This window comes from Lampetra planeri, unplaced genomic scaffold (genome assembly GCF_965212315.1).
Source record: "Lampetra planeri unplaced genomic scaffold, kcLamPlan1.2.h2 scaffold_287, whole genome shotgun sequence".
Classification (NCBI taxonomy): domain Eukaryota; kingdom Metazoa; phylum Chordata; class Hyperoartia; order Petromyzontiformes; family Petromyzontidae; genus Lampetra; species Lampetra planeri.
In genome coordinates, this window is record NW_027615114.1 from 60277 (window position 1) to 86713 (window position 26437).

The following is a 26437-nucleotide window of genomic DNA, read 5'->3' on the forward strand; positions in this document are numbered from 1 at the left end:
AGTGTATGGTGCGGTGCATGTGTGCGGTGTGGAGTGTATGGTGCGGTGTGGTGTGTACGGTGCGGTGCATGTGTGCGGTGTGGAGTGTATGGTGCGGTGTGGTGTGTACGGTGCGGTGCATGTGTGCGGTGTGGAGTGTATGGTGCGGTGTGGTGTGTATGGTGCGGTGCATGTGTGCGGTGTGGAGTGTATGGTGCGGTGTGGTGTGTACGGTGCGGTGCATGTGTGCGGTGTGGAGTGTATGGTGCGGTGTGGTGTGTACGGTGCGGTGCATGTGTGCGGTGTGGAGTGTATGGTGCGGTGTGGAGTGTATGGTGCGGTGTGGTGTGTACGGTGCGGTGCATGTGTGCGGTGTGGAGTGTATGGTGCGGTGCATGTGTGCGGTGTGGAGTGTATGGTGCGGTGCATGTGTGCGGTGTGGAGTGTATGGTGCGGTGCATGTGTGCGGTGTGGAGTGTATGGTGCGGTGTGGTGTGTACGGTGCGGTGCATGTGTGCGGTGTGGAGTGTATGATGCGGTGCATGTGTGCGGTGTGGTGTGTACGGTGCGGTGCATGTGTGTGGTGTGTACGGTGCGGTGCATTTGTGCAGTGCGGTGTGTACGGAGCGGTGTGTACGGAGCGGTGCTTGTGTGTGGTGCGTCTGTGTGGTGTGTAAGGCGCGGTGCGTGTGGCATTGTGCGCGTTGTTTACGGTGTGTGTGGTGCATGTGTGCGTGTGTGTGTGGTGCGTGCGGTGTGTGCGGTGCGTGCGGTGCGTGTGGTGCGTGCGGTGTGTGCGTGTGGTGCGTGTGGTGCGTGTGTGTGTAGTGCGTGTGGTACGTGCGGTGTTCATGGTGCGTGCGGTGCGTGTGGTGTGTGCAGGAAGTTTGCCCCGCGCTGCTCGGTGTGCGGCGAGGCCATCGTGCCGGCGCCCGGCGAGAAGGAGACGCTGCGCGTCGTGGCGCTCGACCGCAGCTTCCACGTCGCCTGCTACAAGTGCGAGGTGAGCGCGGGCGAAGGTCCCCCGCGTAGCCTGCGCGGCCTCACCGGGGCAAGTGCTGTTGGCGCGCCACTCACCCCCACCCTCCCCACCGCCGGTTCAGATTTTGAGGTGGTTGCCGTGAGCGGGAATGGAACTCGGGTCGCCAGGTTCGCCCGTTAACCGCTGCGCCACCGCTCCCCACCACCCAGATTTGTATTTATTTATTTACCAGGTAAGTTCCTGCTGAGCTCTGTAGATATTTTTCAGAAGTGACCTGGCCATGACAGATGATAGCTCCACGAGGTGGCTTACACTGGTCAAAAAAAAAAAACATTTTTTTCTGGCCTGGACTTTTGCAGCTGTTCTAGACTAATTTCAGGGTGCTGATTCCAAATCTGATCTCAAATTTGCTCTATCACATCTCATTTTATGCTATCGGCATACCCCATTTTCATTGATTTTACCCGAAATTAACTCTGTCACTTATGATTGCAAGTTGTTGCGAGGCAGTGACTGCTTTCGTGTTAAAATATGGTGCTGTATTTTTAGGATAGTGTGTTTATAATATCATTTTATGTAGATATCCACATTTATTTAATACTTTTCTTCTGCAGTTTTCATTGAAAATGCAATATTTGATATCTCAAAAACCTGATGTGATTAACAAAAACTGATGCCAGATTTGGAATCAGCACCCCAACATTACCTTAAAACCGTTGGAATATCTTATGCCAAGAAAAGTGTGTTGACCAGTGTTATCGTCATCACGTGGAAATGTACAGCAGCCAAATACTCTGAGCGCGTGACGTCGATTCTAAATGTCGGAGGGAAAAACCCGGAGGGCTCAGAGAAATAATTCACGCGTGGAAAGAGAGAGACACACAAACTCCAAATATACAGCTGCAGGCGTCAGGGTCGGGATCGAACCCACGACCTCCTGTACACCAGGCGAGGGAGTTAACATCTCCTAGCCACCGTGATGATGATGAAAGAGAGAGACACGCAAACTCAAAATATAAAGCTGCAGGCGTCAGGGTCGGGATCGAACCCACGACCTCCTGCATACCAGGCGAGGGAGTTAACATCTCCTAGCCACCGCGATGCCTCCTGGGATGGCTCTTCTGCTGCTGCTGCTGCTGTGTGAACGGAGTGGAACAACGTGGACGTCCAAGACAATAAACACCTCCTCGTTCGAGAACCGAACATCAATCGCACCACCTCCTGGCTACGACATTCCTCCTCTTCCTCGTCGAAGGCACCGCTGGTGGAGTCACCCATCGCATCGGGACGTCACCAAGAGGCCGATGCCGCCCCCTCGTCCATACAGCAGAGGTCGCAAACGGGTTTTGATTCCTTACCCGTACCCGGCCGCACCAGGGTCGCAAACGGGTACGGGTACCTGATTGCGACCTCTGGGATGAAGCCATGTTGCAGGCGCGGGTGGGTTGATTCTAGGAACTTGAATTGTGAGAAGAGACAAGACGTTGGGAAATGAGTGACAAACGGTGACTCACCAGTGACTCACGGCCTACCCGTACCCGTACCCGGCCGCACCAGGGTCGCAAACGGGTACCCGTACCCGGCCGGGAATAAAAACCCGTTTGCGACCTCTGCTTACTAGGTGTTAGGTGGTGGTGGTGGTAGTGGTGGTGGTGGGCACGGTGTGGGCTGCTCACCACCCCTCTGGCCACCCACCCCCTCGTGTGCCGTGCCGGCCTTCATGAGGTGCTACTCGCTAGCAGCACTTGCCCCAGCAGTTTGTTGACTCCCCGTGTGTCTCTGTGTGTCTCCGTGCGTGTCCCCATGTGTGTCGCTGTGTGTCTCCCGTGTGTCTCGGCGTGTGTCTCCCCGTGTGTGTCTCTGTGTGTCCCCGTGTGTCTCCCCGTGTGTGTCGCTGTTTGTCTCCCCGTGTGTCCCCGTGTGTCCCCGTGTGTGTCTCTGTGTGTCTCCCCGTGTATTTCCGTGTGTGTCCCCGTGTGTGTCCCCGTGTGTCCCCGTGTGTGTCTCTGTGTGTCCCCGTGTGTCTCCCCGTGTGTGTCGCTGTTTGTCTCCCCGTGTGTCCCCGTGTGTCCCCGTGTGTGTCTCTGTGTGTCCCCCGTGTGTCCCCGTGTGTGTCCCCGTGCGTGTCCCCGTGTGTCTCCGTGTGTCTCCGTGTGTCTCTGTGTGTCCCCCGTGTGTCCCCGTGTGTGTCCCCGTGTGTGTCCCCGTGCGTGTCCCCGTGTGTCTGTGTGTCGCTGTGTGTCCCCCGTGTGTCTCTGTGTGTCCCCCGTGTGTCTCCGCGCGTGTCCCCGTGCGTGTCCCCGTGTGTGTCTCCGTGTGTCTCTGCGTGTCCCCCGTGTGTCTCCGGCGTGTCCCCGTGACGCAGGACTGCGGGCTGGTGCTGTCCCCCTCGGAGGGCAAGGAGAGGGGCTGCTTCCCGCTGGACGGCCACATCCTCTGCTTCCAGTGCAGCGACTCGCGGCTGCAGGCGCGGCCCGGTCTGGCTGGCCCACAGCCTCTCTCATCATAAACACACTCACACACACACTTACATACATACATACACATACACTCACATACACACACTCACATACATACACACACATACACTCACATACACACACTCACATACATACACACACATACACACACATACACACACTCACATACATACACACTCACATACATACACACACTCACATACACACTCACTCACATACACTCACTCACATACACTCACTCACATACACACACTCACATACACACTCACACACACTCACATACATACATACACATACACTCACATACACACACTCACATACATACACACACATACACTCACATACACACACTCACATACATACACACACATACACACACATACACACACTCACATACATACACACACTCACATACATACACACACTCACATACACACACTCACTCACATACACACACTCACATACACACACTCACATACACACACACTCACATACACACACTCACATACACACACTCACATACACACTCACACACACACTCACATACATACATACACATACACTCACATACACACACTCACATACATACACACACATACACTCACATACACACACTCACATACATACACACACATACACACACATACACACACTCACATACACACACTCACACACACACAAGATATACAGAGATGCACACACACACAGGCCGATCCTATGGGGGATAATTTGTTGGACCCACATTACATACACGTACACACACGTGTACACACACGCACAGTAACACGTGTACACACACACACAGTAACACCTGTACACACACACGCACAGTAACACGTGTACACATACATGCAGTGGTCCTATGCAATGTATTAGTCCCTGGATTGGTGTCTCCCCGTGTCTGCCCATGTCTCCCCGTTATCTCCCCATGTCTCCGTTATCTCCCAGTGTCTTCCCGTGTCTCCCCGTTATCTCCCAGTGTCTTCCCGTGTCTCCTTGTGTCTCCCAGTATCTCCCGCATGTCTTCCCGTGTCTCCCTGGATCTCCCCATTTATCCCCGTGTCTCACCCGTGCCCCCCCCTGTCTCCTTGTGTCTCCCTGCGTCTCCCCGCGTCTCCCCGCGTCTCCCTCGTATCCCCCTCCCCCCTATCCACTCACTATGCCAAAGACTGCACGCAAGCGCCTAACATCCTCTTGTTAACCCCGGGGGTTCCGATGGGATGAGGGTCAGGTTGGATCGTGGCTCTGCAGGTCCCCTTTCTCCAGGGGGTCTGGGTCCTGACTGTGCACTTGAGGTGCTGGGCTGGGCTAGCTTAGGGTCAGGACAACGGCCTAGAGTCAGGGGTCGGAGTCAGGAGTCAGAGTCTGTAGGGTGAGGGGTCAGAGTCTTTAGGGTCAGGGGTCAGAGTCTGTAGGGTCAGGGGTCAGAGTCTTTAGGGTCAGGGGTCAGAGTTTGTAGGGTCAGGGGTCAGAGTCTGTAGAGTGAGGGGTCAGAGTCTGTAGGGTCAGGGGTCAGAGTCTGTAGAATGAGGGGTCAGGGGACCTTTAGGGCGTTCAGGCGCCACGTGAACCTGCAGGGTCCAAGCAGCGAGCTCAGCGTGGGCCCTTAGGCTGCAACGAGTCCAATGGGGGCCCATCCGAGGGGGGGGGTGACCCCACCCCGCCCACCCCCCATCCCTGTCCCATATTACACCCCCCCCCCCCCGCAAGCCTCTTCGTAAGCCTGGCACCTCGCCCCCCCCCTCACCACCTCCCCACCCCCCTCACCACCTCCCCCCGTGGAGCCCCGGTGCGATTGCACCGACTGCGCACTCGGTAGCTACTTGACCGCCCCCCCCCCCTCCCTCGCTTGCTGCGCCCGCGTGGGAGACCGCGCTAGTCCCCCACCCCCTGTATCGTGCTTCGATGCTCCAACGCTGCCAGTGTCTATACGAGTATAAGAAAGCGAGAGAGAAAGAAACCCCCAACAATATTGTTCTGAGAGTCGATTCTCCGGGACTCGCGGAGCCTGCGAGGGCAGACGCTCGATGCGGCGGGCGGCGACGGACAACGTCGGGTCCCACGATGTTGAGGCGGGAGCCTGTCTGGTTGTGTCCATCCGACTGCCTTGTCCAGATATTGTCGCGATATCTGGACAAACAAATAATCCGGGGTACCTGTGGCTCGCGCTCGCGTCCGGGTATCAATCTGGTTACCACGAAGACAGATAACTGCTGGTCGTCCATCTGGAGTACCTCTGGCTAGCATCCACATCCGGTTGTACATCAATTTTCCTGGATCACATGCATCTGGTTGTCCATCTGGGGTACCTCTGGTTGTCACTCATCCGGTTGTCCATCTGGTTTCCTGGATCACATCTGGTTGTCCATCTGGTTTCCTGGACCACATACATCTGGTTGTCCATCTGGATCACTTGCATCTGGTTGTCCATCTGGATCACATGCATCTGGTTGTCCATCTGGTTTCCTGGAAATCAGACATCTGGTCGTCCATCTGGGATACCTCTATCATGATACCTGTCGCGACGATTTGCGTTCGTTGTAGCTCTCCGTCATCTCCGTCTTCGTTGTTTGGAAAGGGCACCCCCAGTGTCAGCTGTCTCCGTGCGCCACGCGGCGACCTCGGCATCCGGCCCTGCGAGGCGGGCATTCGTCTGCTGCCAGTACGGGGTGGCGGGGGGGGGGGCGCGATGACCGATACGCATTGTACCCAAATTGAATAACTCCACTGCACTTGGTATCTGTCCGACGAGCTGATAACTCCTTTCACATTCAGTTAGCTCTCTGATGGGTTGCTTTGTAGATGTCCACTCCCATCTGGTTAGACATCTGGTTGGTTGGTACGTGGATGTCCAGTCCATCTGAGCATTTGGGATGAGGGCGTTCAATCTGTACAGTCGCCTCGCCGGATAATTGGCATTCGACTTTTCATCTGGGGGACAATCCACGTGGCGAGCATCCACCTGGGTGTCCCATCTGGGCACGGGTCATTCTGGAAATACTCGTGGGGCGCGCTCGCCTATTGCAAGGGTGAGGGCCCACCAGCTTCCCCACAGCAGAACGAACCACAGACAGATCTCTCCGTCAGCACGAGGTCGACCATCGGTAACCGTGCAGTCTCCTGCGGTAAGAATTCAACACCAAGACCAGCGGTGCCAACCAAATTCTCCCGCCCCCCAAACACAGACGCCAGCTCTCCGGACAGGTGGCAGAGCCTAGGTGAGGACCAACATCCCACCCCTGGCCCGCGATGACTCCTCGGGTCGTCGTCTTCCTTACCACGGAGTGGCCTCGCACAGGACTCGATCCGTACCGCCCCCCTCCCCCCACCCACCTCTGGCGGGTTTGTCCGGATTCGCCGTTGAGTGTTGTGTTCTCGTTGTGCGGTGTCGAGTCCCGCGAGTTTCCGCAGGACCGGGAGTCCAGCGCGGACCAAATAAAGATTCGCCTTTTGTACTCAGTTCCCGTGCCCGGACCCTGTCGCTGTATCACGGTGGTGGTGGTGGTGATGGTGGTGGTGATGGTGGTGGTGGTGATGGTGGTGGTGGTGATGGTGGGGATGGTGGTGGTGGTGGTGGTGATGGTGATGATGATGGTGGTGATGGTGGTGGTGATGGTGGTGGTGGTGATGGTGGTGGTGGTGGTGATGGTGGTGGTGGTGATGGTGATGATGGTGGTGGTGATGATGGTGGTGGTGGTGATGATGGTGGTGATGGTGGTGATGGTGGTGGTGATGGTGATGATGGTGGTGGTGATGATGGTGGTGATGGTGGTGGTGGCGATGGTGGTGATGGTATCCGTAATAGGGGAGCTGTAGTGTAGTAGCGGTTAGCTGGCTGCGCTACGAACCCGGCGACCCGAGTTCGATTCCCGGCCAACCACAGTGACGATTCTCTGTACCGGTTCTGGGCCTCCCCTAGGTCGACTCAGACATAAATGAGTACCTGGTGCGATGCGTAAAGTCATCGCCATTGGGGAGACAAAGGCGGCTGGGCGTGGTGCTGGCCACCCACCCCCTCGTGTGCCGTTCTGGCCTTCGTAGGTGCTACTCGCTAACAGCACTTGCCCCAACAGTCTGTTGAGGCTATACGGGGGGTACTTTGTGTTTGGTATCCGCAATAGAGGTTTTTGGGTTAGATCGCGTAAATATCTAAATGTGTCGTTCAACTCGCCACCACCCGACACAGCCAATTAGCAAGGCTTGTCACGTAAACAGAACGTGCCAATTCGTTACTAGAACAGCACTAGTGTGTAGTATATAGTGTAGTGTATAGTAGTGTAGTGTATAGTGTAGTGTATAGTGTAGTGTACTAGTACAGCACTAACCGGTGTGTTGGAGAGCCAAGCCACAACATTTACAATCTGAGTACGACGTTTCACCAGTAATTACAACCAGCTTCATCAGGCGACAGCCAGATTTTAATTGTAAACGTTGTGGGTGTTCTCTCCAACACACAACCGGCTAGTGCTGTACGAGTCACGAATTGGCCACGTTCTGTTTACGTGACAAACCTTACTAATTGGCTGTGTCGGGTGGTGGCGAATTGAACGACACATTTAGATATTTACGCGATCTAACCCAAAAAACCCTTCTAGCATGGATAATATTGGTCGCGAAGGCCTACTAGCAGAGGTCGCAACCGGGTACCTGATACCCGTACCCTACCCGATACCCGGCTACCCGTACCCAGCCGGGTACGGGTACGGGGTACCCGTTTGCGACCCTGGTGCGGCTGGGTACGGGTACGGGTAGGCCGTGAGTCACCGGTGAGTCACCGTTTGTCACTCATTTCGGGTAGGGTACGGGTACCCGTACCCGGCCGGGTACGGGTACCCGTTTGCGACCCTGGTGCGGCCGGGTACGGGTAAGGAATCAAAACCCGTTTGCGACCTCTGCCTACTAGGTGTTAGGTGGTGGTGGTAGTGGTGGTGGTGGTAGTGGTGGTGGTGGTAGTGGTGGTGGTGGGCAAGGTGTGGGCTGCTCCCCACCCCTCTCACTGACCAAGCCCCGGGCGTGTTTCCCAGGGAGCACTGCGAGGTTCACCAAGGCAGGTGGCCACCGTCGTGGGTGAGTAATTGAGCGGCTCGCAGCAAATGAACGAGTGAATGATGAAAGTGAGGAGTGGGTGGATGAAACGGGTGGGCGATTTAAGTGAGTGAGTTCGTGGGTGACTTACCGGGCGACTTGGAGAATGAATGAGCGAGTGGGTTAGTGGGTTAGTGGGTGAGCGGGTTAGTGGGTGAGTGGAGATGGTTAGTGAGCTGGTGAGCGCGTGAGTGACCAAACCCAGACAGATTTCTCGGTCGGCCGAGGTCTATCAACATTTCACAGTTTATTGCAATAAGTTTCAAACCAATGCCAGCATCCGGTCTCTACACGCGTCAATTCCGGCCATCCGAACGGCGGCGAGATGTTAACTACCTCGCCTGGTCTACAGGGGGTCGTGGGTTCGATCCCGACCCTGATGCCTGCTGCTGCTGTATATTTGGAGTTTGCGTGTCTCTCATCATCACAGCGGCGAGATGTTAACTACCTCGCCTGGTATGCAGGAGGTCGTGAGTTCGACCCCGACCCTGACCCCTGCTGCTGTATATTTGGAGTTTGCGGTGTGTCTCTCTCTCCGTGGTCGCGTGGATTTTTCTCCTGTATCTTACGATTTTCCCCATCCACATTTAGAATCAACATCAATCGTTTAGAGTAGTTGGCTGCCATACACGATGATAATAAGGCACTTTATTGGACTATCATTTGTGGCCAGGTCGCTTCTGAAAAAGAGCTATATAGATGAGTGGGCCTTACCTGGTCAAATAAAAACTAATTGTTTAGTTTTAGTTCAGAGTTTAACTTTTTTTTCATTTTACCAAGTAAGGCCCACTGAGCTACGTAGCGAACTGGCCACAAATGACAGCTCAACGAGGTGAATATCATACACGTGGCAATGCACTGCAGCCAAATACTGTACACGCGTGTTGATTTGAAATGTGGAGGGAAAAACCAGAGGGTTCGGAGAAAAATCCACGCGACCATGGGGCGAATATTCAAACTCCAAATATATAGGAGGCATCACTATGAGACCTCCTTTACCAGTGGCAAAATATAGTAATAGGTTTTTACCCTTTCAACTGGTACAAAAACTGACACCTTTATACAAGGCATCATGTTTGCAATAACCACAACACAAGCAGTCAAAATGCAAACAAAAATAAACAACTCTGATGATGATAATGATATGCACTCAATACTCTGATAGTGCGCTGTCTTTGAGTTGTACGCCTTTTGGCGTCATCTGGTCCAACACCAATGGAGACTAGGCTCTAAGAAAAGCTGTCTCGGGTGTAGACCAATCAACTTCAAGGACAGTGCATATCATTATCATCATCAGAGTTATTTATTTTTGTTTGCATTTTGACTGCTTGTGTTGTGGTTATTGCAAACATGATGCCTTGTATAAAGGTGTCAGTTTTTGTACCAGTTGAAAGGGTAAAAACCTATTACCAAAGGAGGCATCGTCAGGGTCGAGAACGGACCAACGACCTCCTGCAGACCAGGCGAGGGTAGTTGGCATCTCGCCACCGCAGCGCCAGAGTGCACACAATGTCCATTGGGTGCACTGTGTAAAAGCGCACCGTGTGAACACCCATTGGGTGCACTCTGTAAAAGCGCCACGTGTGTACACCCATTGGGTGCACTCTGTAAAAGCGCCTCGTGTGACCACCCATTGGGTGCACTCTGTAAAAGCGCCCCGTGTGAACACCCATTGGGTGCACTCTGTAAAAGCGCAAAGTGTGAACACCCATTGGGTGCACTCTGTAAAAGCGCCACGTGTGGATGTCCATTGGGTGCACTCTGTAAAAGCGCCACCTGTGGATGTCCATTGGGTGTATTTTGTAAAAGCGCCCCGTGTGTACGCCTATTGGGTGCACTCTGTAAAAGTGCCCTGTGTGAACACCCATTGGGTGCCCTCTGTTAAAGCGCCGCGTGTGTACATCCATTGGGTGTACTCTGTTAAAGCGCCACGTGTAGACACCCATTGGGTGCACTCTGTAAAAGCGCCACGTGTGGATGTCCATTGGGTGCACTCTGTAAAAGCGCCCCGTGTGAACACCCATTGGGTGCACTCTGTTAAAGCGCCCCGTGTGTACACCCATTGGGTGCACTCTGTAAAAGCGCCACGTGTAGACACCCATTGGGTGCACTCTGTAAAAGCGCCCCGTGTGTACACCCATTGGGTGCCCTCTGTTAAAGCGCCACGTGTAGACACCCATTGGGTGCCCTCTGTTAAAGCGCCACGCGTAGACACCCATTGGGTGCACTCTGTAAAAGCGCCACGTGTAGACACCCATTGGGTGCACTCTGTAAAAACGCCCCGTAGGTACATCCATTGGGTGCACTATGTAAAAGTGCACCGTGTAGACACCCATTGGGTGCACTCTGTAAAAGCGCCCCGTGTGTACACCCATTGGGTGCACTCTGTAAAAGCGCCCCGTGTGTACGCCTATTGGGTGCACTCTGTAAAAGCGCCACGTGTGGACACCCATTGGGTGCACTCTGTAAAAGCGCCTCGTGTGAACACCCATTGGGTGCACTCTGTAAAAGCGCCCCGTGTGTACGCCTATTGGGCGCACTCTGTCACCGCGTCATCCCGTAGGGGAGAGAGATCCCCGTCGTCACCTGCACACCTCACGCTGCTCGTCTCGCGGCCGCGATGTCGGGGTCCGGACCCCCTCAGCTGCGAACCCCCGAACTTGACATCGACCTGGGCAGCGACTCGGAGCTGACGGGACCCCCTTGCCGGGGTCTCCTGGAGGCGGAGGAGCCCCCGTTCCACGCCAGCTCGCTGCGGCTCGCCATCACCGATCCCGAAGGGGAGCCCGAGCGGTCCCCTTGGCGTGGGGGCGTTGGGGTCCTGGGGGTCCCGTGCGGCCCGCGGGGGACCGTGGTCTCCACGGTGACGAGGCTTCGCGTCGAGACCATCACCCCGGGGCCGAGGACCGCGGCCAAGGAGGCGAAAGTGAAACATTTCTTCGTGTTCAGGGTGAGTCTCTCCCCGCTCCCCACTCCCTTGCTGACCGCGGGTACCCAGCGGGACCCAGCGGGGACCCAGCGGGGACCCAGCGGGGACCCAGCGGGGGAAGGGGGACGAGAGGGAACGAGAGTGAGGGGTGGGGTGGGGGGCACCACCTTCATAGGCCGCGATTCCGACCGCGGCCTTGCCTAGATGCATTACCCGGCGAGGAGAGGGGAGGACTCGAGGGAAGGGAGGGGGGGGGCCCTGGGAGGGGACCCTGGGAGGGGGGGGGAGACCCTGAGAGGGGACCCTGGGAGGGGGGGGGGCCCTGGGAGGGGGGGGGACCCTGGGGGGAGGGGACCCTGGGAGGGGGGGGCCCTGCCTGGTTCAGGTCTCCTTTGCGCAGTGAGCCCCATAAATGGAGGGAGATGTTCTACGTCACCACCTCCATCATCAGCCATCGTCAATCCACTGCTGGATGAAGGCCTCCTGCCCCAGTCCACCGCCAGCTCTCACGAGCCCGCGATGTGTTCACGATCCACGCAGCACCTGCACACGAGCTGATGTCACCATCGCGACATCTCCCCGTGGTCAACATGCAGTACTGCACTGGATGCATGTGCGGGGTGTGGCAGGAATGGAGCGGTGGGCATGGAGTGGTGAGATTTGGTGCGGTGAGGGAGGTGTGTCGGAAACTGGTGTGGTGAAAATGGTGTGGTGGGAATGGTGTGTTGATATTTGGTGCGGTGAGGGTGGTGTGGTTAGATTTGGTGCGGTGAGAGGGGTGTGTCGGGAAACTGGTGTGGTGAGATTTGGTGCGATGGGTATGGTGTGGTGAGATTTGGTGCGGTGAGGGTGGTGTGTTGGAAACTGGTGTGGTGAAAATGGTGTGATGGGCATGGTGTGGTGAGATTTGGTCCGGCAATGGTATGATGGGAATGGTGTGGTGGAAATTGGCGTGAAAACGGTGTGGCGGTGTTTGGTGTCGCGATATTTGGTATGGCGGCATGATGTTGTGGTGATGGTGTGGTGTGTGGGGTGTTTGGTGAGGTCCCATCTGTGTTTTGTGATGCGGTGGGTGATGTGTGTGTGGTGTGATTATGGGGAGCGGTGGTGCAATGGCTAGCGCACTGCGCTACGAACCAGGTGACCCGAGTTCGATTCCCACACACGGCCGACACTTTTGACGATTATCTGAACCGGTCATGGGCCTCCCCTTGGTAGACTCAGCCTCAAATGAGTGTGTAAACATCGCCACTGAGGAGACAAAGGCGGTCGGGCGTGGTGCTGGCCACCCACCCCAATAATAGGTGTTCACTAACAGCTATATTGTGGGTGTTTGGTGTGGTATGCTGCCGTGTGACGGTGTGTGTGTGTGTGGTGTGTGCAGTGTGTGTGTGTGTGAAGTGTATGTGAATTGTGTGTGCAGTGTGTGTTTGTGAAGTGTGTGTGAAGTGTGTGTGCAGTGTGTGTGCAGTGTGTGTGTGTGAAGTGTGTGTGAATTGTGTGTGAAGTGTGTGTGTGTGAAGTGTGTGTGAATTGTGTGTGCAGTGTGTGTGAATTGTGTGTGTGAATTGTGTGTGCAGTGTGCAGTGTGTGTGTGAATTGTGTGTGCAGTGTGTGTGTGTGTGTGAAGTGTGTGTGAATTGTGTGTGTAGTGAAGTGTGTGTGAAGTGTGTGTGAAGTGTGTGTGTGTGTGTGCAGTGTGTGTGTGCAGTGTGAGTGTGTGTGTGTGCAATGTGTGTGTGTGCAGTGTGTGTGTGTGTGCAGTGTGTGTGTGGGTGCAGTGTGTGGGTGCAGTGTGTGTGTGGGTGCAGTGTGTGTGTGGGTGTAGTGTGTGTGTGGGTGTAGTGTGTGTGTGCAGTGTGTGTGTGTGTGGGTGCAGTGTGTGGGTGCAGTGTGGGTGTAGTGTGTGTGTGTGTGGGTGTAGTGTGTGTGTGTGTGGGTGCAGTGTGTGTGTGGGTGCAGTGTGTGTGTGTGTGCAGTGTGTGGGTGCAGTGTGTGTGTGTGGGTGTAGTGTGTGTGTGGGTGCAGTGTGTGAGTGCAGTGTGTGTGTGGGTGTAGTGTGTGTGGGTGCAGTGTGTGTGTGGGTGCAGTGTGTGTGTGGGTGCAGTGTGTGGGTGCAGTGTGTGGGTGCAGTGTGTGGGTGCAGTGTGTGTGTGGGTGTAGTGTGTGTGTGTGTGGGTGCAGTGTGTGTGTGGGTGTAGTGTGTGTGTGCTGTGTGTGTGTGCAGTGTGTGTGTGTGGGTGCAGTGTGTGTGTGTGGGTGCAGTGTGTGTGTGCAGTGTGTGTGTGGGTGCAGTGTGTGGGTGCAGTGTGTGGGTGCAGTGTGTGGGTGCAGTGTGTGTGGGTGCAGTGTGTGGGTGCAGTGTGTGGGTGCAGTGTGTGTGGGTGCAGTGTGTGTGGGTGCAGTGTGTGTGGGTGCAGTGTGTGTGTGCAGTGTGTGTGTGCAGTGTGTGTGTGTGCAGTGTGTGTGTGTGCAGTGTGTGTGTGCAGTGTGTGTGGGTGCAGTGTGTGTGTGTGCAGTGTGTGTGTGTGCAGTGTGTGTGTTGGCACAGTGGCGAGCACAGGTGGTGCATCTGCCAGTCATCTCGGTTGACCCTCCTGTCAGCAGCGAGCCTTTCACACTTGAATCCCATCACCTCAAAGGGGCAGTCCATAAATGACGTCACGCGACATTGGACGATTTTTGACCCCCCCCTCCCTTCGTCACACGGCGTCACAAAAAGTCAGACCCCCCCTCAAATATGACGTCACAAAGCTCTGCCCCCCCACCATCCCCAAAAAAAACATGCTTTAAACTATTGTCATTGTAGTGCGTATGTAATGTGCCGTTGCACTCTGATGTTGTTGGTGAAAACATTTATTAAAAAGTATACTTAATTAAGTATAACGTGTTGTCTATATTTATTTAAAGTTGCGCATTTTGATGTGACGTCACATTTCTCAAACCCCCCCCCCCCCTCGTCACAAATGTCTGACCCCCCCTCCCCCAGGTGCGTGACGTCATTTATCGACGGCCTCAAAGTGCACCTAGCCTGGCACAAACTGCATGCTAACGTCATCGTCACTTAGTGGTGATGATTGGGGACTGTCGTCGTCGTTGTTGTGTGTGTGTGTGATGGCGTGGTGCTGGCCACCCATGCCTTTGTGTGCCGTGCCGGCCTGCATAGATGCTACTCACTATCAGCACTTGCCCCAACAGTCCGTGGGATCTTTGTGTGATGGGGTGAGTGTGTATGGGGCCGTCCATAAATGACGTCACGCACCTGGGGTGGCCAGAACCACGCCAACACACACAGCAACAACAACAGCCGCCAATCACCACCACTAAGTGGCGATGACGTTAGCATGCAGTTTGTGCCAGGCTAGGTGCACTTTGGGGCCGTTCATAAATGACGTCACACACCTGGGGGGGTGGGTCAGACATTTGTGACGATGTGTGACGAGGGGGGGGGGGGGTGTTGAGAAATGTGACGTCACATCAAAATGAGCAACTTTAAATAAATATAGACAACACGTTCTACTTAATTAAATAGACGTTTTAATCAATGTTTTCTCCTACAACATCAGAGTGCAGCGCCACATTAAATACGCACTACAATGACAATAGTTTAAAGCGATTTGAAGCATGTTTTCTTTTCAAAATGGAAAGTTTTTTTTTGGGGGGGGGGGGGCAGAGCTTTGTGACGTCATATTTGAGGGGGGGGGTGTCTGACTTTTTGTGACGCCGTGTGACGAGGGGGGGGGTTAAAAATCGTCCAAAATCGCGTGACGTCATTTATGGACAGCCCCTTATCGTTTCGCGGGAAACCTCTTTGTATACCAATTTAACCATCGCGGGGGGTCAGTTTTGGCGTTTCGCAGGGATGCTGTAGCCGGAAGCACAGTGTCATTGTTTATTATGGCTGGTACCATGGGGGGGAGGGGTGGCGAGGGATACGAGGCATTTCGTGACTGCAAAGATTCATGTTCTTAGGTATTTGTGAAGGATTGTGTTTTTTTTTCTTCCTGGAGAAGAGAATTCACCGTTTTGTATGATTTACTTGAGTCTCCCTCGTTGACCAGCCTGTAGGGTGGACGTTGAAGTGCCACCGACTGCCTCGTATCCATATTCTTAGGTTTTTTCGGTAAAGTCACGTAGGTAAAAAATTAATATTTATAAAAGTAAAATAAAAATAGAATAAAAATCACGACGTTTCGGAGGCAACACAAGCTTCCGTCCTCAGGTGGAACCGTCACAGCACGATTGCTGTATCATTTACTTGATACAGCAAGCGTATCATTTACTTGATACAGCAATCGTGCTGTGATGGTTTCACCTGAAGACGGAAGCTTGTGCTGCCTCCAAAATGTCGTGATTTTATTTTAATTTTACTTTTATAAATATTAATTTTTTACCTACGTGACTTTACCGAAAAAACCTAAGAATATGGATACGAGGCAGTCAGTGGCACTTCAACGTCCACCCTACAGGCTGGTCAACGAGGGAGACTCAAGTAAATCATACAAAACGGTGAATTCTCTTTTCCAGGAAGAAAAAAAACACAATCCTTCACTGCATCTACATTGGTGGTTTAGTGTGAGAAATGTGTTTCCCATGAAAAAGTACAAAATGTCGTACCATAAATCATAACCCCATCTGTGTCATCTCTTGTGCTTTTCGGCCTTCATCTAAACCTCCCTACCTGCACCTTCCACCGTTAGTTTCTGAAAACGACATTGGTAACATTATTCAAAAACAAAAACGCACCGTCAGCCATGAATCACACCATGTTCGCCTATTTTAATTCCACTGTTTCCAAAATTATTCATGAATCTCGACGCTCTTTCGTGTTCCCATCGGCACTCAAGGTAGCAGCCATCGCCCCGGTTCGCACAAATCCATCTCTTGATCCAGTTTCAGTTTTCAGTTTCAGTTTAATTTATTAGGATTTACCCTGTGAGCCATTCGGCTCTTGATCCTGATATGCATGCAAACTATCGCCCTGTTTCAAATCTTCGTTTCTCATCGAAGGCGACCGAACGCGTTGTATGTGTAATGTAGTAACTCCACGGGAGACGACTTCACGGGTAACACACTCTTTATTTTATCAAACTTGGTTACAGGTGACTAACACCTACTTTGTATCTCGGGTGACAAACACCCACTTCGATACTTGGCGACTAACGCCCACTGAGTTACTCGGATGACCAACATCCACTTAGTACTCGGGTGACAAACACCCACTTAGCTACTTGGCGACTAACGCCCACTGAGTTACTCGGATGACCAACATCCACTTAGTACTCGGGTGACAAACACCCACTTAGCTACTTGGCGACTAACGCCCACTGAGCTACTCGGATGACCAACATCCTCTTAGCTACTTGGCGACTAACGCCACTGAGCTACTCGGATGACCAACATCCACTTAGCTACTCGGCGACTAACGCCACTGAGCTACTCGGCTTCACTAGGTCTTCAGCTCCGTCTTCGGGTCTTCAACTGGGTAACTCTCCCCGAGTGCTCTCGCGCGTCCCCCTTTATACCCCACCTGCGGACGTCGCTGCGAGCACCCACTTATTCGACCAATCACCGGGTGCCGGCTACGATCCTCTTTTCCCACATCTCATCGTGCCCCACCACTCACTCCGCGCCGCCTCGTCATCTGTCACTCCCGGCGCGCGCGTCCACACCACGCCCACAACGCGTGCCCAACCCCGCACCCCGCGCCGCCCCGTGATCCATCACTGTCACAGTCGGCGCACGTCAATACCACCACTACATCACCCCCTACCACATAGCTCGCAGCCGCCCCGGCTGCTACAAAAATTACAAACCCTCCCTGTGTGCCCCGTAACACAACACAACAACAAGAACAACAACTAAGCTAACAACACAACACGACGCGAACACCACCATCCGCAACCCTCAACCAATGCCACCGCGACAACAGAACAATATATACAAACCGGCGAGTGACAATAGCAATGTGTATACAAAAAAAATAAATGGAAATTTTTTTTTTTCTTTCGACTCGTGCAGTGTCCCCATTTCTTCCGAGCGTCCCTACAACGGGACATTATCCCGGCAGAGGGGAACACCGGGCGAGCTCGGTGTAGAGCACAACCAAAACCCGTCCTCATGAAAATTGTTGAGACCTAGCCCGAGTCCGCCTTGCCGGTCCGTCGTACGGCACCAGACGCGGTTGAACGTCCGGTGGTGCCGGCGGTTCAGGAAGACATCGGCCAGGCATCGAGGACTCGTGCGTGCCCCGGGGTTCAGGCTCTCGATGGTCAGCAGCCGTCAAGCCCGAGGCACCTGGGGGTGGGTCAGGTGGAGACACGTGAGGATCAGCCTGCGACACCTCCCTCCCCGAGTCGACGGTCACATCACACGCCCGGTCGTCACGGCACAGAACGGGGTCACACGGTGCCGCATAGGGCTTCAGTCGGGAGGGGTGCACATACCAACGGCGTTTCCCCCATTTAATCTGTATACTCTGGGGCCGTGCAACCCGCACAATTTCCACCGGTCCCCTCCAAGGTCTCAACAACTTGGGGGACGTAGCCAACGGTGCGTGTGGACAATGCAGCCAGGCCTTATCGCCTGGTTTCCAATCATGCGTATGCACCCTCCGCTCATGCAATTTCTCGTTTGCAATTTGCCGCGACCGCGAATTCAACCTTGCCCCCTCCCGCGCTTCAGTCAATTTGGCGATATTAAATTTGATGTGGTCTGCCAATTTAGATTTTGCACGTGGCTGGGAAATCCCCAGTTGGACGTCCATGGCCGGATCGGCCTCCCGCCCATACATAAGAAAAAATGGGGAAAACCCTGTCGCCGCATGAGGGGCCATTCGATAGGCCGCGAGTACCCCCGGCACCTGTAAGTCCCAATCAACCTGATCGTCGCAGACCTGTTGGCACAACATAGACGTAATCGTTCTGTTCAGACGCTCAACCATCCCGTCAGTCTGCGGGTGGTAGGGGGAAGTACGCACTTTCTTTGTACCCAACAGGTCGCACACCTCGCGCAACAAAACGCTCGAAAAATTCTTCCCTTGATCCGTCAGCAAGCGTTCGGGGGCGCCCTTGTCCAACACATAACCCTGGACAAAGGCGTCCGCCACCGCCGCAGCCGACTGGTTGGCGAGCGGCCATGCCATAGGCCATCGGGTGAAGTATTCCACGCCAACCAGCAGGAACCTATTTCCCCTTGGTGTAACCGGAAAGGGCCCCAAGATGTCCAACGCTACCAATTCGTTTATACGCGAAACCTGAATGGATTGCAGCGGTGGATTAGCCGCCAATGGTGGCGGTTTCCTTTTGGCGCACTCTACGCATCCCTTAAGAATATTCGCCACGTCGTTACCCATCCCCGGCCAATAATAGTCTCGCTGGATTAGGGCGAGCGTTTTGTGAAAACCCAGATGCATGAGCCGTTCATGAGCTGCCAGAACAATCCTACCCCGCATAGCAACAGGCACCACGAGCACGTGACGCCGGGACATGTTGTCCCACCTCATCAACAGGCCCTGTCTGCACACCCAGGAACCGACCCGCGCCTCCCCTTGTTCGGGAGCGCCAACTTTCCGACGCAGCGTAAGTAGGGAGCTGTCGGACATCTGGAGGCGGCCCCACTCAATGAGGGGCAACGACAACAGCGAATCCCTCCCCGTGGGGGCGTCCTCTCCCGGGGTGTCAGTGGCGGCGAGCGCAACTCCCGGGGCGCCGGCGACCGGGGGTTTGCACCGCGCTGATCCCAACAAACATGTGCAGTCCGTGCACGGCGGCAACCGCGACAAGGCGTCCGCGTTTGAGTGCCGCAACCCTTTTCGGTAAATCGTCGTGAATTGGTAGTCTTGAAGGACCTCCAACCATCGGGACAATTGGCCCGATGGCTGCGCCACGCGCATAGCGTATTGTAGAGCCGCATGGTCCGTCCGGACCGTAAAATGACGGCCGTAAAGATACGGCCTGAATTGCTGTGTAAAAAACACAATGGCTAACAATTCACGACGAGTTACGCAATAGCGTTGTTCTGCGGGGGAAAGAACCCTACTACCGTAGGCGACCACCCGTTCAACCCCCCCGACCAACTGTGAGAGCACCCCCCCGATACCCGTATTGCTGGCGTCCGTGTCAAGCAAAAACGGTTGTGTGAAATCGGGGTAACACAAGGGGGGAGCCTGCACCAAAGCGTCACGGAGGGAGCAGAACGCATCCTCCTCCTCTGCCCCCCAGTGAAACCTCACACCCTTAGCCGTCAAAGCGTGCAGGGGCTTGGCTATGGTGGCAAATTGCTTGACAAAACGACGGTAATAGGAGGCAAAACCAATGAAACTACGAACCTCCGTGACCGAGGTTGGCGTTGGCCATGAGCTGACGCAATGCGTCTTAGCAGGGTCCGTCGAGATCCCTGAACGACTCACGATATGGCCCAAATACCTGACAGATTCCCGAAGCAGAAAACATTTAGCCGGTTTAAATTTTAGCTTAGCGGAACGCATCCTGAGGAACACCGCTCTCAGTCGCTGGAGGTGCTCCTCGAAAGTCCGACTAAAGACGATAATATCGTCAAGATAAATCAAACAGGTATCCCATTGGAGGCCTGACAAAACCAATTCCATGAGTCTCTGGAACGTGGCGGGGGCGGAATGTAAGCCCATGGGCAAACGGTTGAATTCAAAAAGGCCCCCAGGTGTGCGGAAAGCAGTTTTAGGTTTAGACTCGTTATCGAGTGGCAATTGCCAAAATCCAGAAAGCAGATCGAGTGTGGAAAAAAACTGCGCTCCCGCCAAGGCATCCAGCGACTCATCCATCCTGGGGAGCGGATACGCATCCGCCATCGAGATTTTGTTTAAGCGGCGGAAATCGACACAAAATCGCAAGGACCCGTCCTGTTTCTTTACTAGGACAATAGGAGCACCCCACGGACTAGAAGAGGGCGAAATGATATCAGCCGCCAACATATCATTAACCGCCGATTGCACATGTTCCTTCTCGGCCGGGCTGAGCCGGAAAGGATTCTGACGAATAGGGGCCGCGTCCCCTGTAGCTATGTGGTGGCGCAACAGGTCAGTGCAGCCGATATCGTACTTATGTTTGCTGAACACGTCAGCAAACTCGATGAGCAAACCCCTCAATGCTCCCAATTGCACCCCGGACAAGTTAGCAGAACCCGCACACAGCGAGTCCAACCACTCAGTCCCCTCATCACTTTGAGGATGCGACTCGACAGTAAAATCAGCTTGAGCCACGAGCCGTTCCTCAACGGGCAGCGGCGCGGCGTGAGCCAGCACCGTTCCCTGCGCAATTACGGCCGGCCGCGACCCCGTATTCAGGACCATTACGAACGGCTCACTGTCCCCTCTCACCATGGTTTGAGCAACCGCTAAGTCGAGGCCCTTACTGGCTCTGTTTGACGGCCCCAACAGCACCCCCTGTGCCTCCGCACCCACCTCGAGTGGCTTCCTGAACCGAAGGGGTACTAACATTTGCGATCCCGGGGGTACCCGTACAGTGTGAGTCGCCAGCGCCTGCACCGTCGCACAAACCGTGCGCACTTTGATAGGGCTTGACAAGAAGGCAACCCGCCGACCTGACGGAAGCTCTATGCAGGCCTGATCAATAAGAATTTTGATGGGCATTTTTGACAAAAAGTCCGTACCTAGCAAACAGGGAACGGCCAGCGATGATGATACAAAAATAGGGCCCGCTAATTTAATGTCCCCAATGCAAATAGTCGCCCGAATCTGGCCGATGATCCCCAGGGATCCCCCATTCGCCGCATAAAATGGCACATCTACCGGCAGAAGGGGTCTACTTTGGACGGGAAGGATGTTATAAATAAGGTCCGAGATGATGGTGGCCGACGCACCCGTGTCAACAAGCACCCGGACCTCAACCCCGTCAATGAACCCCGTTACCACGGACGACCCGGCTGACGCAGCCACGATCCTGTGGGCCAATTCGGACCACTCGACTGCTTGCGGGCCGCGTACGGACCCCCCCCGCCGAATTGAACCCCCGGCACCCAGCCGCGAACCCCCCACCGCGAAGCGGCGACCCGAATGTGCCGTGTTTGTGGACCGAACGTGTGAGGTGCCGCGACTTGCCGGGTTTTGTTGGGACGACTTGTGGCCCTGGTCGTCGTCCCGACGTGGTCCTGCGATGCGCGGACGCGGGGCCCGGCACCCGGCTGCGACGTGACCCCGAAGGCCGCAGTTGTAGCAGACGACGGACGTCGTAGGTTTCGGTTGCTCCAGCTTGCGGGGCGAACGTGTGGGCGAACGACCTCCCGTTCTCCACTCCCCCGGACACGGTGCAGCGAAGGCCCGCTCCTGCACCGCAGCTGGCTGAGGTTCGGCGATCGTGGCGGCCAGTGCCGCATTCCCCGGCCATTTGCAGACGACCCCCGGCTTGCGTTTGAGGACCTCGTACGCGTGAATGCTCGTGGCGATCGCCAGGGAGCAGATCTCCATCTCGTCTGCCACGTTGATGGGGACCCCCAACTCGTGGGCCAACACCAGCAGCTGCTCCGTCACCATGGCGTCCTTCCCCTCCTTATCCATGCGGGGAAAAGCCGCGTCCGCCAAGGCGAGCAGTGCCGTGCGGTAGGCTAGCGTCGTTTCCCCAGCCACCTTCCGCCGATCGTAGAACTGGTGGCGGCACGTGGAGGGCGGCCCGAACACCTTCGCCATCAGGTGTAGTGCGGCCTGGAGCGTAGAGCGGGACGACCTTGCAGCAGATGTGAAGGCTGCAAGCGCGTCGTCGTCAAGCATCGCTGGCAACGCACGCAGGGCAGTGGTGTCGGACCACCCCGACATCTCCTGATGAGCGAGGAACCTTCGTTGGAAGGCTCCCCAGTCGCCCCCATCCGCCTTGAACGCCGACAGCGCGGGCAATCTTTGCTGGAGGACCCGATCGTCGTCGACGTCGGAGAGATTTTCCCGCGCTCCGCTGGAGTTGTGTAAAATGTCGGCTCGGTTGTCAGGCGCAAAATGGAGGGCTCCGGCGCGCGCCGATGACGTGGGCTGCGCTGCGCGGAGGTGTCCGGCCACGTGGCGTCCGTCTTTCCCGCCAATCGGTGGCGGCCCCCCAAAAACGGCGGCAACTTCCAGGCTTTTGGCGCGAAGCGCCCTTTGGCGGGAATCCTCCACCGTCGCTTCCTCCACGACCCCCGCAGCCGTTTTTCCGCTCGCCGGAACGGAGATGTCGGCCAAGACAGCGGCGGCGGCGAGTAGCAACTCCGCCAAGCGGGCGTGCGCGTCCTGGAGGCCGGTGTCGGAGGCAAGCGGAGCGTCGGCCATCACCGCGAAGTGCTGCATCGGCGGCAACTCCTCGTCCTCTACTCCCGAGGTCGGTGTCCCCGGTACGCAGTCGTCATCCCGACCTCGCTCGTGGGTACGGGTAGTCTTCCTTGTGTCCATACTTCTTGAAGACAGGTTTACTTCTGACGCCAGTTGTAATGTAGTAACTCCACGGGAGACGACTTCACGGGTAACACACTCTTTATTTTATCAAACTTGGTTACAGGTGACTAACACCTACTTTGTATCTCGGGTGACAAACACCCACTTCGCTACTTGGCGACTAACGCCCACTGAGTTACTCGGATGACCAACATCCACTTAGTACTCGGGTGACAAACACCCACTTAGCTACTTGGCGACTAACGCCCACTGAGTTACTCGGATGACCAACATCCACTTAGTACTCGGGTGACAAACACCCACTTAGCTACTTGGCGACTAACGCCCACTGAGCTACTCGGATGACCAACATCCTCTTAGCTACTTGGCGACTAACGCCACTGAGCTACTCGGATGACCAACATCCACTTAGCTACTCGGCGACTAACGCCACTGAGCTACTCGGCTTCACTAGGTCTTCAGCTCCGTCTTCGGGTCTTCAACTGGGTAACTCTCCCCGAGTGCTCTCGCGCGTCCCCCTTTATACCCCACCTGCGGACGTCGCTGCGAGCACCCACTTATTCGACCAATCACCGGGTGCCGGCTACGATCCTCTTTTCCCACATCTCATCGTGCCCCACCACTCACTCCGCGCCGCCTCGTCATCTGTCACTCCCGGCGCGCGCGTCCACACCACGCCCACAACGCGTGCCCAACCCCGCACCCCGCGCCGCCCCGTGATCCATCACTGTCACAGTCGGCGCACGTCAATACCACCACTACATATGCAATCGTTTAATTAATTATCTTCCGCATAACTCTATGATCAGGTTCAGTCAGGTTTTCGGAAAAATCACTCAACTGAAATTCTTTTACTTCTTGTTTCTATCTTCTTGGTTATTTCGGTAAAGTCACGTAGAAGGGAGATAATAAAATAATAAAAATAAAACATAATAAAATAATACAATTCTCACGACGTTTCGGCCACAACGCAAGCAGCCATCCTCTAACGATCTTGTCCTGTCCGCTGACTCTGGATCTCTTTCTTACCTCGTTCTCCTAGATTCATCTTCTGCATTTGACACTTGATCAGTCTTTATCACGTCGTGATCAACGGTATTTCTTCCTCGAACAAACCTCTACTCTATGCTGTTCCACAAGGCTCTATTCTAGGTCCTCTTCATTTAGACAAACTCATCTCAAGTTTTGGTATACAGTGCCCATTTTATATGCAGATGATACACATTCATATCAGTTTCGGTCAACCTGACGTACATCCAACTTCCACCCCGTCTTCCTGTCTGACCGCAGTTGCTAACCGGCTTACGGCAAATTCTCTTCAAATGAATAACGCTAAAACTGAAGTTCTCTTAGTTGGGGAAAAAAATCGCGTGCCTCTAAGCATCGGATTCTTGGTTTCATTCTCAACTGTCACCTCTCCTTTTCTTCCCACATTGCCTCATGTGCAAGACTGCAACTTGAATCACTACCTGTGAGATCTTCACTCAAAACTGCTCTAGAGGAGTTGTACACCCAGAGCTGCCACTGCAATTTAGTGGCCTAAAATACAATGTTTCGCTCCGGATGATTGCTGCAAAGTATGATCTGTGTTTGATTTAGTGTGCTGATCTTAAAGGTGCATTGAAAAATGTTGACACTCCGACTGATGCCCCTACTGTTGTGGAGTGACTCATGCAGCCAGCTATGGCTGTAGAGTTTGGTGGTACATGTTGTTGACGTCGTTTATTGTGAAAATTCGGTTACAGTTCCTATGATCACTGTTTCATTGCTTTTGTGGCTTTATTTTGGTGATTTTTGAAAACAAAATTTGGTTTGGCCATGTTTGTTTGTTGTAGTACAGAGTTAGACTGATGGCCTTAATCTAAGTTGTATTGTGGTTGTTGTTTGACTTGCATCCCACTGGGATATTTGCACAGGGTTGGTGTACGGTGATTTTTCTGCAATATTTTGCTGTCTTTTCTTGGATTTTCTGTTTGCACATAGTCACTTTAAGATGTTTTCTTGTTCATTTTTTTGTTTTTTGTTTGCTGCGATTGCACCCGATTCAAGAACCGAATGGCTCACAGGGCTACACCTAATAAATGAACTTTGAACTTTGCTTATTTTCATCTCCGTAAGGTTTCTCGTATCCTTAACTGTCCCTCCGATACGGCTGCAGAAACAATAACTCGTGCATTGGTTGCCTCCAGGCGAGACTATTGCAATTCTCTGACCTACGGTCTTCCCTTGTTTCTCTTCCAACAAGTACAGTGAGGGAAAAAAAGTATTTGATCCCCTGCTGATTTTATACGTTTGCCCACTGACAAAGAAATGATCAGTCTATAATTGTAATGGTAGGTTTATTTGAACAGTGAGAGACAGAGTAACAACAACAAAATCCAGAAAAACGCATGTCAAAAATGTTATAAATTGATTTGCATTTTAATGAGGGAAATAAGTATTTGACCCCCTCTCAATCAGAAAGATTTCTGGCTCCTAGGTGTCTTTTATACAGGTAACAATCCGAGATTAGGAGCACACTCTTAAAGGGAGTGCTCCTAATCTCAGCTTGTTACCTGTATAAAAGACACCTGTTCACAGAAGCAATCAATCAATCAGATTACAAACTCTCCACCACTACAAGAAACGTCTGACCTCTGTGATTGCCAACAAGGGTTTTGCCACCAAGTACTAAGTCATGTTTTGCAGAGGGGTCAAATACTTATTTCCCTCATTAAAATGCAAATCCATTTATAACATTTTTGACATGTGTTTTTCTGGATTTTTGTTGTTGTTATTCTGTCTCTCACTGTTCAAATAACCCTAGCATTAAAATTATAGACTGATCATTTCTTTGTCAGTGGGCAAACGTACAAAATCAGCAGGGGATCAAATAATTTTTTCCCTCACTGTACAATATGTGCAAAAATGCAGCTGCAAGAGTGCTCACTCATACCTGTAAGCGTCATCATATTACACCCATCTGACGATCCCTCCACTGGCTAACTAGTCAGTCTAGAATCACTTTCAAGATTGCACTTACTTCTTGACTTAAAGCTTTCGTGACTGCAGGAATTCATATTCGTTGGGTCTTTCGGTAAAGTCACGTGGATAGGTAAAAAATAAATAATAAAATGTATAATGGGAATAATAATAGAAATAAAATAATAAAAACCACGACGTTTCGGAGGCAACACAAGTCTCTGTCATCGGGTGGGACCGTCACAGCTAAATTTACTGTCTCAAGTGAGACAAAATCCCAAGAATCAAGCTCTTAAATACAAGTTTAAGGGGGGAGGGAAGGGGGAGGGGCTTATCTGAATGTGGAAGCCAATGAGTGGAACGTGTTAGGGGGGGGCGGGGCTAAAAGAGAGGAAAAACCTAAGAGTATGAATCCTTGCAGTCACAAAAGCTTCAAATCTAGAATTCACGTTGACAGGTTCAAAGCCTTTAGAGGCTATAACCCCCTTTTCCTGATGACGATCGCTGGCGTTGCAATCGAAACGTCGTAGATTTTTTTGTTATTTTCTTTGAACCGATCTACGTGACTTTTACCGAAAGACCCAACGAATATTGCACCTACTGTTGTC

General features: G+C 53.6%; 1 protein-coding gene across 1 annotated transcript in view; it reads left to right on the forward strand.

The window, feature by feature from the left end:
- The window catches only part of LOC144740759 (uncharacterized), a 41368-nt gene extending 34467 nt beyond the window's left edge, over positions 1-6901 (forward strand). The window contains exons 9-10 of the mRNA XM_078623505.1: positions 862-982; positions 3327-6901. Of these exons, the coding sequence (XP_078479631.1) occupies positions 862-982; positions 3327-3470 (265 nt within the window). The 3' untranslated portion in view covers positions 3471-6901. The remainder of the gene's footprint in view (positions 1-861; positions 983-3326) is intronic.
- The last annotated feature ends 19536 nt before the right edge of the window (positions 6902-26437 follow it).